The following is a 20,476-nucleotide window of genomic DNA, read 5'->3' as shown; positions in this document are numbered from 1 at the left end:
TAAATTGGTGATATTAAACAAAAATCAAAGATTTCATGTATACATCTATTTTTAAATCTTTTAGCTCGCTTTGGGCCAACTGATTAATTTCTGTTATTAGTATTGTAAGAATTTTAGTTTAAAATCCAACAACCACTCCATACTTGATGATCGTTTCCCTCCTCCAAGAAAATTCCCTATTGTGAAACGAGTTGAGCAAAAATTCATTTCCCGGTTAACAGTTTAAGTAATCATTAGTCTTAGGCAGTAGTTGGAACTAACGCGCCACAGGTAATGAAACTACTGTAGTCGTAATTTTTTTTTCATAGTTTGAAGAAAAATTTACAAACTTTTCTTAAAAAAAAACCAACAGTACATTGAGTAGAGCTATACAAAAACAAAAAAAAAAATCATTAACTTGTACCGATTCCAGGAAAAGAAACAAGGTTAAAAATCAACTGTTTTTTTTCGAATCTCATAGGTGCAAATCTTAGGTGAGTAAAAAAAAAGTCAATGAGCCCATAGAAAGAGTCATGAGAATGTCTCCAATATACTTTTTTCTAATTACCTCTAAACACTTAACAAAATCACAAATATTTAGGCACACTATTTAACACTTAAGAAAATCATGAATATAAAGACATAGAAAATTAAAGGTATAAGGGAAAAAAACTCGTATAAAAAGGTTTTAAAATAATAAATGTGCTCTTTTTTGATAAACACGAATAGACATTTTTTAATTATTTCCCATGTTTAATAAACCAATTTGTTTTTCTAAACTATTTTTTAAATAATTTCTTTCTTTCCATCTTCAAATTTTGAACATAAATTTAAAAGGAATTCTCTGCTGCCAAACCACTCTTCCAAATGTAGTCATATAGTGGCAGCATTTCAAAAGAAGTTTGTACTCACTAAATTTAAAATCAGATGTAGTTAGTCACATTTGTAATAAAATAGCAGTTGTTAATTACCCCTGCTCTTACGCACACACTTTTCAAATTAACATTTTAGTCTGTGAGTGGAAGTAAGTACTATTGAATCCATTTACCTTGCAGAACTTGATGATTTTTTGCGACGTTTCTTCCGTTTTCCAAGCTCTGACGAACTCGAGAAAGTACGGGATGCCAAAGAACTTTTTTGTGCCTGGTTTAAGTCTCTTTGCAAATAGGCATTTGCATCTTCGGTGGAACTTCCCGATTGGTGTTTCAGAACATCTGGTAAACTTTTCGACAGGCGTTTCTTGAAGTCACCCTTATTTTTTCGAGACACTTTCAACCGGCAGCTATTCACACTAAAAATATTTTAATAATGTATAAGAATGTAATAACACAATCATAAAAAATTATTCGCATTTAGAAAGAAATTGCTTGCAACAACTATATGAAAAAGTTTATGACCACCAATCAAACTAGAATCCCTAAATCTAAAAGATTTTAGAATGTAACGACATACGAGCATTTATCTGATTGGCTGAAACGAAATGAAACAAAAATGTTCCCGCAAGCTTAATATGGTGACATTGGCAATATATGGTGATATAGCTTAATATGGTGATATCTTCATTGAGCGGAATCAAAATTACAGTAGGTATTCTTTTTCCCTTGCTTAACATTAACTACTTAAAGTATCGATTACTCGCGAGAATGATATTAATTAATCACTTATTTTATGAAATAATTATATTTTAAAACATATGATAGCTATACTTAGCATTTTTATAAAATTATTTATGTTGTTATTTCGCATAACAGTTAAATAACAATAAACAGTTAAATTGTTTGATAACTTCTTAGCTAGAAAAACTAACTTTTATTTCTAATAAAATTTGTATGTGACTAAAAATAAAGTTATATTTATTAAGGAAATTGAATCAGTTAATCAATAATTTATGCAATATTAGTGTAAAAAAAATTAAAAAAACGCTGTTTAATATATTTAACATGAGTTTGACGCTGAATGAGAAAGCGAAACTTGATAGAAACTGCAACAAATAAGGTTACCAACTCCGATATCTTATTCTTTCATACAATTTTGAAAATGTTAGTTGTTAATAAAGCAAAATCTTCGGTTAAACATCTTAAATTAGTACTCCTATTAACATTGGTGCCGATTTTAGACAGAATATGTTTAGTATTCCTGCAGAAGGGTGTTGGAGGTTGTACAAGGGTTTGCTTGATATTGATCACCACGTGTACTTCCATTTTCTTGGTATTTTCCAATCATTTTCAAGAAATGCCTTATCAAGGGTTAAATCCAAGGAACAACTTCTGGCAAAGGCGGCATGAACTTTTATTTATATCAGTCAAATGCGTCCGCTACAATCAACGCGTGAGGAGATGCTATGATCTGCTCACATGATGCAATGTATTGAATTGGCAACAAGTCTTAAAGCTTTTGTTCACAATTTTAATATCGGCTCTTACATATGCAAAAATATGATTAGAAAATAGTAACTTAAGTTTAATTTTGTACTAAACATAGACAAGAATAATATAATTACGCAAGGAACCATATTTTGCTCTTATGGAATAAAAATCCTAGAATTAACTTTAAAAAAATAACAAATAATAAAGAAAAATTATGTTTAAAATAAAGATCTCGAGAGCGAAAAAATAATTCTTTCTACAAAAATGAATAAATAGTCAATATATCGAGCAAAGAAAAAAAAACACACTCAAGATGTTGAAATTTTGAAGTTTGATTTAAGTTCATAAGTTAGAGCTTAGTGGAAGAACCGGCTAAGTGACGCTTGAGTAAATGAGCATTAAAGATTATACGTTCCTTTTCTGGTAGCTCAATCTTTATTTCTTTAGTACGTTTGTAAAGAAATAACTCACAAAATTTTTTGGGGTCTATTTATTTCATTCTGTTTTATAAAGTAGATTTTAATGATTTTTGTGCTTAGCATTTGCTTGTTCTCACGGAGGCTTTTTAAAGTTTTTCATCGACTATAATTTTGCGTGAAGAGATATATACGTATATTTAGGTTTATATTCATGAAATAAAATTTTAGTAACCTTAATTTGGAACAAACTGGCATGAAATTTTATCTAGCCTTGTTAGTACAATTGCAGAATTTAAAAAAAAAAAAAAANTTTTAATAAAAAAAAAAAAAAAAAAAAAAAAAAACTCTTATAAGTTTATGAATAAAAATGACTTTTCCAACACGTCAAATTTTAACTCTGAATTTGAAATTTTTTTTTTCGGTGTATAGATCGGCTCTTAAAATGATTTTTTACTCCAAATTTATCAGTTGATAATTCTCTTATATGCACTCTAAAAAATTTAAAATGGTAGTAACATTATAATTCTTTTAATACTATTGTGTTTGCAGCTACCGGAATATTTTACTTAAGTAAATACATGGATCCGAAGGTGGCAGGCATGAAATTTTATTTCGATAGTGGATGTTTTTTTAAGAAATGTTCAGCTTTTTAGAACAAAATTAATACCAGTCATTAATATTCCAGGTGTGTACGAATCCTGTTGAGCTAATTATCGAATGTTATTACTTTTTTATGTTATCCTACTCTCTGTACATTTTTCTATACATCTCCATAATTTAAAAATTCAAAGACATAGTTTTATCGAAGCAAACCAGTATATAATGATACTTTAAACAGCAAAATATCATCGGCACCGCCTACAATTTTTTTCATATGGAGAGAAAAATTAAATTATAACTGTGATTTAAATATTAGGTATTATATAATAACAAAAGAAAAAATACTGGCTGAGAAACTGGAATCTCGAGTGTTTGATCGACTATTAAGTTATGTACTTAACTACTTAGACCACAGCGCCGTTGTCTAGATTGAAAATTAAATAACGAAAAAGTCTTGCTTAAAGTTTCAATAAAGTTCCTTTTCTTGAAAATGGCAAGCCAGTGCACTCAAATACTTAAGGGTTATTACCCTAAATTTGTACATACTAATACAGCGGGCCAGGATAGNTACAATTTTTTTCATACAGAGAGAAAAATTAAATAATAATTGTGACTTAAATATTAGGTATTATATAATAACAAAAGAAAAAATACTGGCTGAGAAACTGGAATCTCGAGTGTCTAATCGACTATTAAGTTATGTACTTAACTATTTAGATCACAGCGCCGTTGTCTAGATTGAAAATTAACTAACGGAAAAGTTTTGCTTAAGGTTTTAAAAAAGTTTCTTTTCTCGAAAATGGCAAGCTAGTGCTCTCAAATACTTAAAGGGGTTATTACCCTAAATTTGTACATATTAATACAGCGAATCTCATTTCAAAGTGAATTTCATGTGTTCCGCTAACCATAAAATAATGCATAATCAATTTTTCTTTTTGTTATAAAGTGACATATGTGACGAACAGTTTATATTCAATTAAATTTAAATTAAAAAGCACGTAACAAAAGAATAATTACATTAATTACATTTTAATTTTCGACTGTTATATTATTATATTACAATGGATATTACAATAATAAGTAATTATTACAAATCCAATTAAAAAAAATTTCGTCTGATACCACATTTTATTTGCATGCGAAACATTAAGTTATGGAAATTTTTTTTATGTCATTTGTATTTTTCCATGGTCTGTGAGTTCTAAGGTAAATAACCGCCTCGGTCATTGACGCTGGCTCGATAATATTGATCTCTAAGTAAATACGCTTGAAAGAAGGTCTGTACGTGCCATTGTATTCTTAGGAAAACATATGTTTTTAAAGACAAAGAATATGGACACAAAAAGAAACAATAATACAGTTTTACAAAATATACTCCTGTAGAAGAGGCAGGTAGCAGTGTAAAAACAGTGTAACGGTATGTTTTAAAAATAATACGTGCAAAGTTATGTGACCTAAGGGCAACAACTTTTAAATGAAAAACTGAAAACGTTTAATTGGAAAAATTTTTCCAACTGTGGAATATGTACTCATGAGTTTGTAGTCAGTTTAGAAAATAAATTTCAATAGTTTTGGGCGATTTATTATTTTTTGATGAGATATTTTAAAAATAGCATCTTCGACAGAATAAAAATGCGAAAAAAGTGCACAATATGGTGCAATATGAAACACTTTTTTTGAAGTTTAAAATTTCAAAATTTCAAGTCGTTGAAAACTCATCATTGAATTTACCATTTTTAAGTGAAATCGATTGTCATCTGCCTTTGGGAGTAAATGATAAAAACTTTAAATTAAAGGCATAAATATAAAACAAATTTTAATTTTTAAAACATGAAAAGAAATGAAATTTAATATCTAGGACGTAAAAACTTTAATTTGTATTAAAAAATATGTAGATTTTTAACCCAATGTTTAGGTAATGCTTTTATGTAGATTTTGGGAAGCTTATGTTAGTTATATTTCGTACATAATTTTTTTTCTTAGCTTTGTCTTTTCGAGCTAAAAACTGAAATGTGTTATATGTTTATACGTCTAAAAAATTTATTTACTTTTTTAGCCAAAAAAAAAAGCATTACGCTCGCTCTATTTGGGACATGTTTTGGTAACTATTGTCATTTTATCGTCAAATAAAACTTAACATCAATCAAAATTTTGACCAATTTCCGATTAATTAGATTGCTCAAATTTTAACTGGGGATCAATATTTCATGCTAATAAGAGTTGCATTTTCTCTTAAATGGTTCAATAGAAATATTTTATCATTTAATAGCCAATCATAATTTAGACGACTTCAAAAAGTTAACTAACAGCTAACTAAAAAGACGATAATAATAATTTTAAAACTACGTTTGTGGACAGGTAAGGAAAAAATTATTTTTTCATACCAAAACTGAAAAACGTGAAGCTCTCTATGTTCGTAATAAGCAACTTATCACTAACAAAAATCCCTAATATCACATGCTCCGAAAGTAATACATTATACTATTTCGTGTTAGGTGCGATAAAAATAAATTATTTCTGCTTTTTTTCCTATAAAAACGTAGTTTTTAAAATTTTGATTTCCTTTTATCGCTTTATTCCTTTAAGTTATCTATCAATTTGTTTATGGCACGTTGTCGAATATAGTCTTTGTTTAAATAAGCAATAATACAACACAAAACAAATAACCATTCTACAATTGTAATACACAGGCATGCTCACGCGTAACACTCGTTGGAGCTGGAAGGTATGAAATGGCCACTGGACAATTCAGGTCAATTGAAACTGCCTTATTTCAAGTATGAAATCACGCTGCAAGGCCTGTATATCTGTAAGAGGTCACCATACCTCCTATTAACCCTTTTTTTTGTTTTTCCTGCAACCGCTGATTCATACCTTCCGACTCCAACGTGTGTTACGCACGATCATGCGTGTGTATTACAATTGTAGAATGGTTATTTGTTTTGTATTGTATCAATGTATGTACAGATCAAATTTCATTAATATCGGTCCTGTAGTTCAAGAGATAATCGACCCAGTCTACAAATTCTCTTAATTTCTTAGACCAGTTTGCTTGCACCATTTATGAAAGCAGTGTAACTAGATATTGGCATTAGACATGGAGCTCTAGAGGACCCTTAAGAATGCCTATTAGTTCGTGGCGATCCGATTAGTAGTTCAAATTTTATAATGCATGCATAGTAATAAATATGCTTACTTTTCTTTTCCACTCGAGTAGCATGCTCGCAAATCCCCTTCCGATGATGTTTTCGGGGCACTCAATCTCAGTTCTTCACAGCTCACGGTCGAATCACGGTAATCAGTCTTTTTGAAATAACTTACACTCTTGTTTCTACTTTCAGAGTCTGGATAAGTGAGTGACGAATCCAAATGTGACACAGACACGCACGAATCAAACTCAACAGTATCCGAATCAGTTCGAATCGATGTCGAAAGGTTTCGGACAACAGTTTCAAGTGACCCAACTGTATTGAAAGAATCTCTTCCCTCCTTTGAGAAGAATGAACTGTCATCAAGGGGTGAAAAGGACAAAACATTACTCTCATCGGCACTAGAAGATGTGTATTCTCCACTTGCATCGCACGAGGAAAAGTCGTCGTATGCTTTGGTATAATGGGGGTGTGATGATGACCCGAAACGAAATAGAGACTTTTTTGGAATGTTTCTGTGATGTCCATTCCAATTATCGGAGCACAGATTTAGCCACGACTGCACATGGTCTGATGGAAATGGATTGGAACTGGTTGAGTCACTAGCGCGTTTTCTTTTTAAATTCTGATGATTTGTGTCCTCGTAGGATGAGTAATACGATGCATTCAAGGGGGTTGAAGTACGTATTTTCTGAGACACAGATGAAGAATGACTGAAGTCAAACGTTGGGTTTATGTGAGGATTGAACACAAAATTATTTTCATGATCTGAATGATGATGATTGTGCGACGGCAGATTAATGTTATCGGTGGTTTTAATAGAAGGTACTCTCTTTATCGATACGTTATTCAAATCCATGTCTTTAGTATCGTTATCGCTATCGACAGATATCATTTTGTAGAACACTTGTGCTGGCTTTGTAAATGACATCCTGTAAATAAAATTTTAAAAAATGTAAATTATTATTTAAAGGGCATATTTAATCTCCATTAACATAAATTGTATTTAAGCATAATTCATGCAACTGAACAGTTCACTTGAAGAGCAAATAAAATAACAATAAAAAATATACATCAGCTAAGAAAATGGGATAGAATGCGAAACAAAATGAACCACCTTGAATAACTTTTTATCTAATGTTGGGATCTTCACTTTCTAGGACATTTATCTTAATTATTCATAGATGCAACCTCAAATGTGCGAATTAGTATTGATGATATTTTTAGTTACGAAATGACACTCAAAAACGTACATTATTTGAATAAACATACCTTTTTTTCAACGTATTCGGATTTCTGACCCCCCAAAATATAGGGGGTAGGAGAAATTTGTGAAATATGGTGCCATTACTTTGACCAGGAGAGCTTTCAAGTTTGAATCCCTTAATGTTAATTGTACTTTTTGCATATTTCACGATATCTCGATAACTTTTTAAGAGAATTGAACAATTTTTGAAAACAATTATGAAATTTGCTTATCTAAAGATAATTCCATGCAAAATATAATTTTGAGTAAATATTTATTATTTTTTCAAAATTTTATATAATAACAGTCGAAAAAGTTCTGATAAGTAAGGTGCATAATTTTTTACTTCATTTTAAAGAATGTGATGCTACATGGCAAAATTCAAAATTTGAGGAAAATCGGTCAAATAGTTCCTGAGTAATCGAATTTCAAAAAAAACTCACTTTTTTTTCTTCCAAATATTAGATCAAAAGTAATTCAGAGTGGTTCATGTTTTTGCGCACTGTACGCTGTTAGAAATTTTAAGGCATGTTGAACCTTAATAAAACTTAAATTTGCTGAAATCTTATTGTAGTGTCAAGTTGAGTCAAGATACTGTATTAGCTTAACTTGATTACAGATCACAATCTAATCAATTTGATGTTTTGCCTTTAATCGTATATTTATCACATTTATGTGACGTGACCTCTGTCGGATTAAATCATCTCTTTTTTTATGTCAGTTTGATACACCTTCACGAGTAGGATGAAAGATAAGAATGGTAAGAACCATTCCTGTATTTACTCAACTGATGTACCATTGTGACACCGAAACATAATAAGAATTAATAAGAATTTCACCCTCTGTAAACGTTTCTTTTTTATGAAATTTAAAGGATACTAAGATTCATAATGAATAGTGATTCAGTTATATACCTTATTAATGGCTACAGTTAATTTGAAATGTATTATTCCTTTAGAACACCAATATTATGGTTCCAATTTAAACTAGTGTTTTGAGAGTGTGTGGAAGTGTCAGAAACAAAACACACCAACCCTCACACTAGAATCTCTCCTATCCGTATCGAACTTGTGGTTTGATATTTTAATTAAAGTAATAATAATGATGATGATTATAATAATTATAATGGCATAATATAAATACAAATTGTAACAATTAACATTTGAAAAACATTTTAGATCATTGTAAAACTAGTTTATTGTAGGCCCTTTAAAAGCATGCATATGATGTTGAAGAAATTAGATATTTAGAGCAATATGGTTACTCAAGTTGAGGATATTTATACAAACCTAATATTGAACAGACTTTTTTTTTAAAAAAAAAAACAGTAAATTAATAAAATAAGTCGAATTTTAACAAAAGCAATATGCAATTTTGGAGTTCTGTTGAAAACTAAAGAAGCTTTTTTAAATTTATCTTTTTTCATTTAAACGCGTCTTAATTACAGACACGGCAAAACATTTGAATCAGAGATTATTACAAGAAGATATTTTTATTAAAATTCCATAAAATATGTTTTATATAAACCCATGAAATTTATAATACTGGATTTAAGATCAACGAAAATAATTCGAATGCAGACGTTTTTTTTCTAAAAGAAAAGCAAATATTTGCGATTACAGATTTAATTAATAATTTAAAGTTTAAGTAGTTTTGAACAATCAATTATAATTTTGATTTGATTAATAATAAAGTTTGAGTAGTTTAGAAGTTTTTGAATTGAAGTACAAAACAAAAATGAATAATGTGTTTTGCTCATAAAGTTCAAAAAAGTTTTCAGGTTCTTATTATTTTAAAAAAAAATTTAAAGACGCGTTAAAAATTGCTCCAACCAATTATTTTAATTTAGTTTTCTACATCTAAAAGTTTTTTTCATAGATTTTAAAATAATTAGTTATTGTATTTGAAAGCAACTAATATTTCATGTAGATCTTTTAATTAAACAAAATAAATTTAATAAATGCTAACAATACAATCTTAGGTTGATAAATAATTACAAGACAAATGTTATTTTAAGCGGTTATTTTACCATGGATCAAAAATTTCATTAAATAATTAATTACAGTAATTTATGAATACATTCCAAAGTTTTGTTTACTGTTTAGTTTGAAGCTATTAGCAACACATCTAATTAAATTATGCAGGCTTTAGTCATTTGATGGTTCATGTTCAAATATTTTGAAACAAAAATCTTTTTTTTTAAATAATTATATATTTCAATATTAAACTTGAAACCAATATTTCAAATTTGGAATTAATGATGAATTTGTTTCCAAGGGAGTAAATTTAATAACACATAATTTATATTTACATTAATAAATTGGATATAATAATAATAATAATACGGGTATGATAAGAATTGTAAACAATACAAGAATTTTACTTACATTATACAGATAAATTAAAACTAGAAGCATTTGTTCGAAGACCGAAAGAAAAATTAATACAAAAAAATTAGATAAAATTAATTTACTGAACCTAATCGCAACACATTTTCAATTTTTTTTAATTAATACACAGATAAATAAAAAAAACAGATAACAACGTGTAGTGATACTTGCTCCAGGTGCGGTATTGGTCCTCATTAAACTGTTCTACCGTAAAGTGCTCGACTTCGCGTGCTGGTCGTCGGGCTACGGAAGCGAAGGTGCCATCCCCTCTGCAGAGGATCAAAATTGTGATGGCATGTCTTCAGATCATCCTCAGGAATGTTTTCCAGACCGTCGCCAATAGCCCATTGTGCAGCTCTAGTGCGACGTAAATGAACAAATCAATCAATCAATCAATACGCTTACAGCAAGAGAATTTCATCACGATTATCGAATGACAACAGCTAAGTTTTTTTCATCGTAGCGTGATCCTCGCAGTAAAAAAAATAAATTAAAAATTAAATAGAGCGTATTTGAGCATGAACAATAGCGAGGCTAAACAAATGTGAAAAGAGCAAGATAAAACATACAAATCTATATGCTTTCCTCTTGCTCATCATGGAAAGTAGCTGCACATTAAAAATACGCAAAAGGTATGCTATAATATTCTCTTCAATTTTGCCGAGCGCCGTCCTTTTTCAGGCTTTAGACATCGTCTCATCGTCGTTGATATACATTCTGATTAAGAGCCGCGATGGTTCTGGGGATAGAGCGTTCGCCTTCCAATGACGCGAACCGGGTTCGAATCCCAGTCGATACGAATTCCGCATCCGGCTTGCACCAACCACAGTGCTGACGCGAAATATCCTTAGTAGTAGACGGATCATGGGTTAGAGTTCCCTTGCAGTCAGACTAACCATGGGAGGTTCTCGTGGTTTTCCCCCCATGTAACGCAAATGCTGGTTAGCTCCATCAAAAAGTCATTCACGACGGCAAATTTCTCCCAATACTCGATCCAGGATCCCTTGTCTTCTGGATTCGGTTCAAAATTGCAAGGCTACGGAGTTGAACATTAGTAGTCGTAAACCCATAAAATTGGGTCTGCTGTTCAACGACGGTTATAAAATACATCCCAATTTTCACTTTAATAGTTCTGTTCTTCATATATTCTATGAATTAAACCGCGATTCAGGAGATAGAGCATTAACCTTCCAATGAGGTAAACCAGGTTCAAATCCCAGCGGTGCCTGTCTGATACGAATTCTACTCCCAATTTGCACCGGTCACAGTGTTGACGTATATATCCTCAGTCGTAAATGGATCATGAGAATTCACTTGCCCTAGGGCTAACTGTGAGAGGTTTTCGTGGAATTCCTCTTCATGTAACGCAAATGTGGGTTAGCTCATAAAAAATGTATGTCCTACGCGAAGGCTATTTTGTCCCAATGCTTAATCCAGGACTTCCCTTGTCTTCAGGGTTGGGTTCAAAATTACTAAACTACGAAGTTGAACATTAAGTTTTAAACTCAGACAGACGTGGGACGGCTGTTCAACGCCGGTTGTTAAAAAAAAAAAATCTATGCGTTGCCAGGAACCTGAGTAATTTTGGTAATTACAATTTGTTATTTATTAAAAAGAGTCACGCTGATAATAAATTTATGACAAGTTCACAGCATTTTATATAAACCTAATTGTAACTAAAGTACTGTTAAAAAAAAAAAAAAGAGTATTAAGTTACCTGTCGTGGAAATTGCAACTAGCGTCATCACTGTCAATCCCGCTCAAGCTGAACGGCATCTCATTTAAATCATCAAACACATCCTTATCCTTCTTACCAATATCAAAGTTAGTACAAGTTTCGAAAATGGTTTCTAAAAAATCAGAATCTTCACTGGCCAAACACGCATCCCCACTGGAGAAGTCCTCATCAATATTCAGTTTTTCTTCAAAAGACAAGGGCTCTTTAGAGCCTTCCGAACCTTCACCTGTAGGCTCAGTTGTGCATAATCCAGAGTCATTCAGGGAAGTTCCGCCCGAGGAAGAATCAACGGATGAACTTAGTTGACGGAATTGTTTGGCACACGCATTTTCAAGTTCTTCCTTCAAACTTAAACTCGTCTTCACGGGCTTATCGTCGAAGTATTTGTAAACTCGGATTTTGAAGTAGCGATCGCCGCCAATACCAACACCATCGTCGCTAGATAAGTGTGTTGAACTTTCACTCGAATAGCCAACGTCCTGGATAATTTCGAAATTCGTGAAATCGTCTCCATACTCAGCCTAAAAATTAAAAACAAATAAGTGCCCAACATTTTTTTTAAATATCGACATTTTTTTTTATCTTATCAATATCAAATATATAAGAAAAAGATCTTTTGCTTACTATAAATGTAGAACAATTAAATTACTTGTAATAAACAAAAACCTTTTCATATGAAAACAGCAGAAATTCCCACAGTAAGTAGTACTTGAAAAATATTTAATACATTTAAACATTACAACAATTATATTACATTACAATACAACATTATATTTAATATTATATTAAAACATTTTAAACAGTTGTAAACCAAACAGCAGGTTTCAGAGCATTTATATCTTAAGAATTTCGAATAATATGTTAAATTTGAGTTTAAAATAATCGATATTGAATATTTTCTACACATAGGAGAGTTTCATTTCATAAATTTATTTATTCTTCTTCTAAAATTAAAAATAAAATTTAAAGGTCAATATATTTAAAGCTAATTAGTGGTGTACATAATTTTTAAGCGTATAACTAATAAAAAGTGTCATGTGGCTAAGCGCTAATAATTTTTAATACAGGTACACTTTATTTTAGACTTTTGATATAAAACTTCATTTAAAATTTGTGTGTTAATGTATGCAATTAGCAATTACTGCATTACTTATTAAGGTTTATAATAATTACGTTTTTTTTCATTTAATTTTCAATTTTATAACTCATCATGAAAAATAAAATATTGTATTTGAAAATACAATTAAAATTTATTACATAATTAACTATTTAAAAAATTGTATTTCAAAGATGACTAACACTACAAAAGTCATTAATTAAAATCTATTAAATTTTAAATGCTACTTACTTTTAAAGCAGCTATCCCAGTAGTTCCAACCATAATGCACTTATCATTCATAGGAACAAAGTCACTACACAATATACCAATATCCTTCGTTGGACTCTTTTGTAAAATGTTATGACAACACTTATTATTTACAACACGAGAAGTCTTATCCATGGTTTTTGGTGTCCTCACAGATGTCCAACGATCAATTGACAAACGGCGATGCTTGTTCAAAGGCCCTTCATCAGAATCTATGTCAGAAGACTCTTGACTTTTCTGCAAAGAAGAAATTGATTGAATTATAAAAAAGCTGCCGATTGTCTTCGATTTACGAGATGCTTAAAGGTTATAAATCAAAAGCTTCTATATACAATTTTAAAGGTGAATCGAAAGTTATTTAGAAATTAATATGGTCATATATCGTCGAAATTGAATGCAATAAAGAGTTTTTTTTCCTATAAATTTTTTAAATGAGTATAAAATTTGAATAACAGAATCGTAGTATAGTTTAGTTACATCTGTATTTTTTTATAATCGAATACTAACTTATAAGCAAGAAAATATAAAAATAGTATTAATTGAATAAATTGAAAAAGTTTCATCATATTCAAACTCAACAAGTAATACATAAAATTATACAATGAAATTAACGGATTTCAAATGAAAATTAAAAGTATTCGAAATAACTTCATTTGTTTTCTACATGGAATCAAAACTCCTTAATTACCACTTTTAACAGTTCAAAATAACGACAGATTTCAAGTATTTTTATTAACAAACAAGAAAAATGAAAATAAAAATGAATAACGGATATCATCATATTACTTATTCAAAAAGAAAAAAATCATAATTATTAGTCAAGAAATGTATAATTACAATACATCTTTTCTATCGAAAAGAGAATCAGCAAAAAAAAAAAAAATAAATAAATAAATGCTTAATTCAATTAAAATTGTATAACTTACAGAAAAGTAAAAGAAGAGAACAACCAAATAAATTAAACTAAAACAGTTTTATTAAAAGGAAACACATTTAGTTAATAAATCGAGATGATAGAAAAGTATGTTATCATGGTTCAGATAACAATGGTTGCAGAATGTACCTAAGAAGATAACAAAACATCTGTTTCAGCGAAAAAATGCATTAAGCGTATTTAAATCAACAATATACCTGTTGTTACTCAGAATTTCGAGAACTATTTTTAATGCTTTAAATTTTATCAATTTAATAAAGAAAAATGTATTACTAATATATTGCTAAGACTAAAATTTTAAATTTTTCGTATGAAGGGCACAATAATTTTTGTGAGATTTCTTAATATTTTAAATTTATTAATTGAAAAGGTGACGGAAAACTAAGTGTGATGATGCTATCACAATCCACCCAAATTTGATACAGTCTGGCTCTCCTCTAAATTTAAAAGCATTAATTTTAACGGTGCCTTGCACCTAGTTTATCTTAACTACAACCGGGAGTTGCGCCAAGCCGGTTCCCCGGATGGACGCTATCATTCAAGCATTCGAAGTGTGTTTACGCTCTGTGTTGGTGATCGAGAAATTTTTGTAAGATTCTCTTTCCTTCTGTGCGTGCTCGTTTTTCTGAATTTTATGATTGTCTGCAAATTGCTAAGGTTGCGCATCTTATGTGAATCTAGTAATTAGGATATAACAAATTTTATATATATTTATTTTTGAGATATAACCAGCCGAGCATGCAGAGAAGCAGACACGTGTTCTCGGATAGGAAATACACGAGGTAATCCAGTGTTCCTTTTTCCAATGAAGATGTTTTTGTTGAATGGTGATAAATAAATGACTAGCTGTGAAGAATCCATGACTCTTTACCTTTTTTCCTTGGACCAGTGTTCCTGTGGCCCCACTTATACGACACGTGCAAACTAAGCATACCGTGTTCTGCAATCCCCACTCTTAAAACTTATTTTAAAAAATTTTTGTTAAAAAAGAAGTCAAAAGTAGAGTTAGCCATATCTCGAGAACTTTTCAGGCGAATGGAGAAAAAAATAATTCGTATAATTAAGAAATTCGTGCATCTTAAGAATACTTCCATGCAAAAAATAACTTTTAGTAAATATTGATTTTTTTTATTATTTTATTTAATTAAAGTTGAAAAACGTTTGAATTGTAAGGAATGCATTTTTTACATCATTTCAAACAATTCAATATCAGAAGAAAATATACAAAAATGGAGCGAAATCAGTTGACTAACGAACTATGAAATAGTTGTATTTTTAAAATTCGGTTTCTCAGCAACTATTCGACCAATTTTGCTAAAACTCTGCGTTTTACCATTTAGAATTGAATTCTTTAAAGTGACGTTAAAAAGTTGCAAGCTTCACGATTAAAAAGTTTTTCGACTAATACTCTTTATTCACATATTCTTGTCAATTCAGATTTTTAAATAATCCCATAAAAGAAAAATATTTGCCTTTAAAATGATAATTTGAAAGGTGAAAAAAATATTAAATTTTACATCTTCCATATAATTTTTATTTATAGACAGATTCAATAATGTGAAAAACGATACAAAGAAGTTACAGTAACTATATTGTAAAAGGACGACGAATATAGCATTGATTAATAAACACTTTTTTCTCTCCATGAAATATGATTTACTTAATTTTTTTCAAATGGGATATAAATATTTGTAATAACCGTAAAGGGAGTCGGTAGGGAATATACAAATAATGCTAAAATTGTCATTTTACGAAGTACCTTTTCTCAGCACCTAACTAAGATATTGCTTTAGTTTTTTTAACAGAATATTAACATATACACGCTATTAATACATATCTTTGGCAGATGTTTTTTTAAAAAAATTATGAACTAAAAGCTTTTAATTTTTCAAAAAGTTTAATCATTTTGATCAAATATCTTTCATAACTCAAAAAGTATTCCTGCCAACGCTAAAACATTATCACAGCATACAACTGATATAATCTGAAATATCTCCAAAAACTTTCATACCGATATAAATAGTTTCTTAGAGAAGGTAACTCTAATAGTTTTCAAGAAAATGTTCTTTCTTTTTTTTATTTTTTTTTTATCTCGCATAATTTTTAATACATTTATAACTAATTAAATAATTTAAATCTGTGAATATTCTAAAGGTAATTGAAAAACGCTCATAGTATTTTACTTGTAATTTCGTTATTTGCAACAAAAGTAAAATCTAAATCATGAAAAATATTTCAAACGTGCAAAACATTTCATGGGGAAAAATCAACATGATTATTTAGCAGGTAAAAATTGTGTCATGCATTAAACATTTAAAATTTTATCTGGTAATAAACTTCCCTGAAAATATCAAAAATTACAACACAGTGTCATAATCCTTGTGTCATAAATTATACTTAAGAGTGACCGTTAAATGAACCGGTTTATGGATATCAGAAATCCTTTGACATATCCTCATATAAATCAGTGAAAGGATTATTTGACGATAACCATTCTTAACACTTTCCTTCCATTGATTTCTCTTTTTTTTCATAAGGAATAAAATGATAATGGTTGATTTATGATTAAATAGATATGTGTCATTTCCCTTTAAAAAAGAAACTATAATAAAAAAATCTTCTCTCAATGCTTGTTTGCTCGAAATTCTTAAAAGAAATTATTCTATTAAATATTGGTTTTCAACTTTAAAAATGATTCGGAATGAAATTCGAGAGATAAATATAATTACTGTATCATATTTTGAATTAAAAAATATGTATCTATTTATATTCTTTTTATGTGGTACTATTATAAATCAAGTTGCATTTTATTGTTTCCACAGGAAACACAAATAATTTTTTGCAAAGCAGAGTATATGTTTTAATAGCAGACATTCTGTAATTGAAAGAAATTGATAGATGAAATGATTAATTTTTATCATGCTTGGAAAATCCATGATACATTTTATCTAAATTATAAACTAATGCAAATGATATGAATATCTTTATTAATGAAAAAAAAGGAAAATGAATTTCATGCTTTTATGATGCTTTTAAATAAAGGTAAAATTAGCTATGTTTGTTGAGTACATATTTTGCGTTATATAAACAAATTTTATTTAACATTTTGTTTTAAAAAAATGCGTAAATAAAAAGGATACATAGAAATACATTCTATAAAATAAAAAGGATCACATTTACAAGTTGATCAAATGCAGTGGTTTGTACTTCTTCCATAAGAAACTACTAATTTATTCTTATTTGCTATTTGCTTAAAAAAACAACTTTGATTTATAATAACGATAGTTAATTTTAATTATAAATAATGTCATGTTGACTCCAACGAATAATGGAGTCACTATTTACAGTTAACAGAGATTAGGAAACAGCATGTAAAAATTATATTATATCGAAATAAGATTAGGTTGTGTTTCTGGTATCCAGGGCTAAAATTTATAACTAACTGATTGAAACAGATTAGAAACAGAATAAATCAGTAAAGCCAAAGTCGCATTTTTTCAAATTTTTAAACCAAACTTAAATATGATGGTTATTATTAGGTAATTATTTTTTAATGCAGTTTCTGAAATTATCTATGTTGTAAATATTATTACAAATTTCAAAAAAGTATACTTGGTGGCGAGCGAAGCGAGCACATAAGATTGTGCTATCAAGGCTTATCATGTTTGATGGATGTTTTTATAAAATTAACAATTAATTAGTATTAACGTAACAATTAACGCTGGGCCCATGTCCAAGAGGTCGTGGGTTCAATCCTCACCGGCCGAAGACTCCCCGTGTAGTAAATGGTGACTGATGCACGTTAAATCTGTCGATTCGCAAAGTCCTCCATGTTCCCATAACAAATCAATACCTCAGGGGGTACTTATCCAGGAGTTTCCTTGTCTTCTGGATTGGTTCAAAATTACAAGGCTACGGAGTTGAACGTTAGTAGTCGTAAACCCATGCAATTGGGTCGGCTGTTCAACGACGGTTATAAAATAAAATAAAACGTATCTAGTGGAATTAAGTGTGACATAAAATGATGTAAGTAAAATATTGATGATAACTTATTTAAGTGGAAAAAAAAACAGAAATTTAAGATTTATGCCGAATACCGCACACATTTGGTTTTATTAAATGAAAAAATATTTCTTTCATACTACTACCAATTTCTCTATTTTGATTAAGTGTTTTCTGTATTTAAAATAGCTTATGAGAAAAACACGACCCATATTTTGAGGAAAAAACATTTTGAAGAAGAAATAAATGTTTAAAATGTTTGTGCTGACTGAAATATTTGCATAGATTTTGCAAAATTTACAATCGTTTTGTAACAAATACCAAGGTAATAAGTAGGAGAGATTGATACAAAGCTTTAAAACAAAATTTGATTTTTCATATTATATATATCATTGTAATATGTTAAGCCCTGAATATAAGGTCTCATTTTATATATGGCAAAAATAAGATGTAAAAACAAATAAAGATTTTCTTTTGTGTTTCTTTATCATTTCTAAACAAATACTTAACTTAAACTTGCACTTAAACTTTTTGCAATTACCCAATTTTCAATATAAATGTAAAATATATTAATCACTTATTTCTGAAGTTTCTGTCAAAATATTTTTTACAATGACAGAATAGAAATTCTAAGTAATTTTGACGTGCGTGATTTGAGAAGAAATATCGAGTTACAGAAAAAGGGCTAGATAAAATTATTTTTAAAGACAAAATATATTAAATTGCGAAAACATCACGCTTATGTGTGTGCTGCGTCAAAAATTAAGAGTAAAGTTTATGTATAAATGGTAATTAATTCAAATATGATATGGTTTATATAACCACAACTTTCTAACTCGAAATTTCTAGTAGAAATCTGTACTTTTTTATATAACTGGCATATTTACAATCAAGAAAATCAAGTTTGATTATTTGTGATTTCGTTTTCTTGTATATATTATTATTATTTTTTTTGATATTTTGAAGCCAATAACTAATCAGTATTCCTGTTTGCTTATTTGCAATAATGCAAGTTTTGACAATGAGTCCATTTTGTAAATATTGTCAATTTGGGTTTCTTAAAAAACGTCATAGGTATAAAAAAGAGCCTACTAATTCAATAAGCATTATTTAATGCGCAATAGCTAATATTATTTTAAAAAGTTTTTACTATTTTACATAACACACAATAAGTTTAATTTATGAACCAATTCTTTCGATTTATAATCATATTTGCAAGAGTTTTTTACAACGACGATTTTTAAATTCATAAAAAGTTATGTTTTTTAGAATGGAAACAGTCCGAAAGAAACATGGAATTTTTTTTGCAGGTAACAAATATATGTTAATTATGATAAATGTTAATTATGATATAATTAAAAATAGTTATATTAAAGCGAAAGCGTTCTTTGATTTAAAAAAAAATGATTAATGGATTCAGCACACTCAATTTTTCCATTTTAAAAGTATTTCTATCGTAGTATTTATATTATTATAAGGAAAGTTGTAAAAGTTAAAATAATATATAGTTGAAAACTTGACACGAAAATTTGATAACAGATATTTTAAATTAAGCTCTTCAATTTAGAGCAACTTAGACTTTCACCAGAAATTAATTTTCATCCAAAAAGTAATGTTGTGCGATTAATTTTACTTAGGAAATCAAAAACATTAATATTCTCAACGAAATAAAATTTAGATTTGGATTCAAATTGATAAAATTTAGAGCAAAACCAATCAAAAGTTAGATCAAATACTTAAGAATACATAGTCGTATTTTTGTAATTTTATTAGTTTTATTTGAATCCTCGTTCATAAATATTTTAAATTTTAATATAATGTTCAAAAACTTTTTATGTTTCAAAGAATATTCAGGGCGTTTAGCAAAATATTATTTTAATTAACTACAGAATTGCAAACTCTATTGAGTGCTTGAAGAAATAAAATTTTTTATTATTTATAAGTATCTTCATTATAACATACTAAACGATTTTCTATCGTTTGCTTGCTGAAAAATTATTAAATTTTTCTTCTTTTCCTTTTGTAAGACTTAATAATTTAAAAAAATTTACAACAAAAGCAAAATAGAGAAGATAAAATTAATCAGCACAAAACTTCTTAGTACTCCGCATAAAAATTACCTGCGCCCGGGGTGATAATTCGGGTACATTTTTTCTTTAATACTAAAAGTATAAAATGTTTCCTTGATAGCCTTTTCGTAAGTCATAGAAGTAACTGCTCTGATGGTAATAAAAACAACAAAAAAATGAAGTGAATTAAAAGAAGATTCAGTATTGCAGTGTATTTA

At 29.0% G+C, this 20,476-nt stretch overlaps 1 protein-coding gene across 2 annotated transcripts in view; it reads right to left on the bottom strand.

The window, feature by feature from the left end:
• Positions 1-20,476, bottom strand: part of LOC107444534 (uncharacterized) — a 401,614-nt gene that overhangs the window by 65,881 nt on the left and 315,257 nt on the right. For both annotated transcript variants that reach the window (XM_043043210.2, XM_071182641.1), the window contains 4 exons: positions 13,236-13,490; positions 11,867-12,408; positions 6,561-7,445; positions 1,028-1,270 (listed from right to left, as the gene is read on the bottom strand). In XM_043043210.2, the coding sequence (XP_042899144.1) occupies positions 1,028-1,270; positions 6,561-7,445; positions 11,867-12,408; positions 13,236-13,490 (1,925 nt within the window). The remainder of the gene's footprint in view (positions 1-1,027; positions 1,271-6,560; positions 7,446-11,866; positions 12,409-13,235; positions 13,491-20,476) is intronic.

This window comes from Parasteatoda tepidariorum, chromosome 6, assembly GCF_043381705.1.
Source record: "Parasteatoda tepidariorum isolate YZ-2023 chromosome 6, CAS_Ptep_4.0, whole genome shotgun sequence".
Taxonomy (NCBI): Eukaryota; Metazoa; Arthropoda; class Arachnida; order Araneae; family Theridiidae; genus Parasteatoda; species Parasteatoda tepidariorum.
Note: the sequence above shows the minus strand (reverse complement) of the source record. Positions and strands in the feature narration are given on the sequence as shown.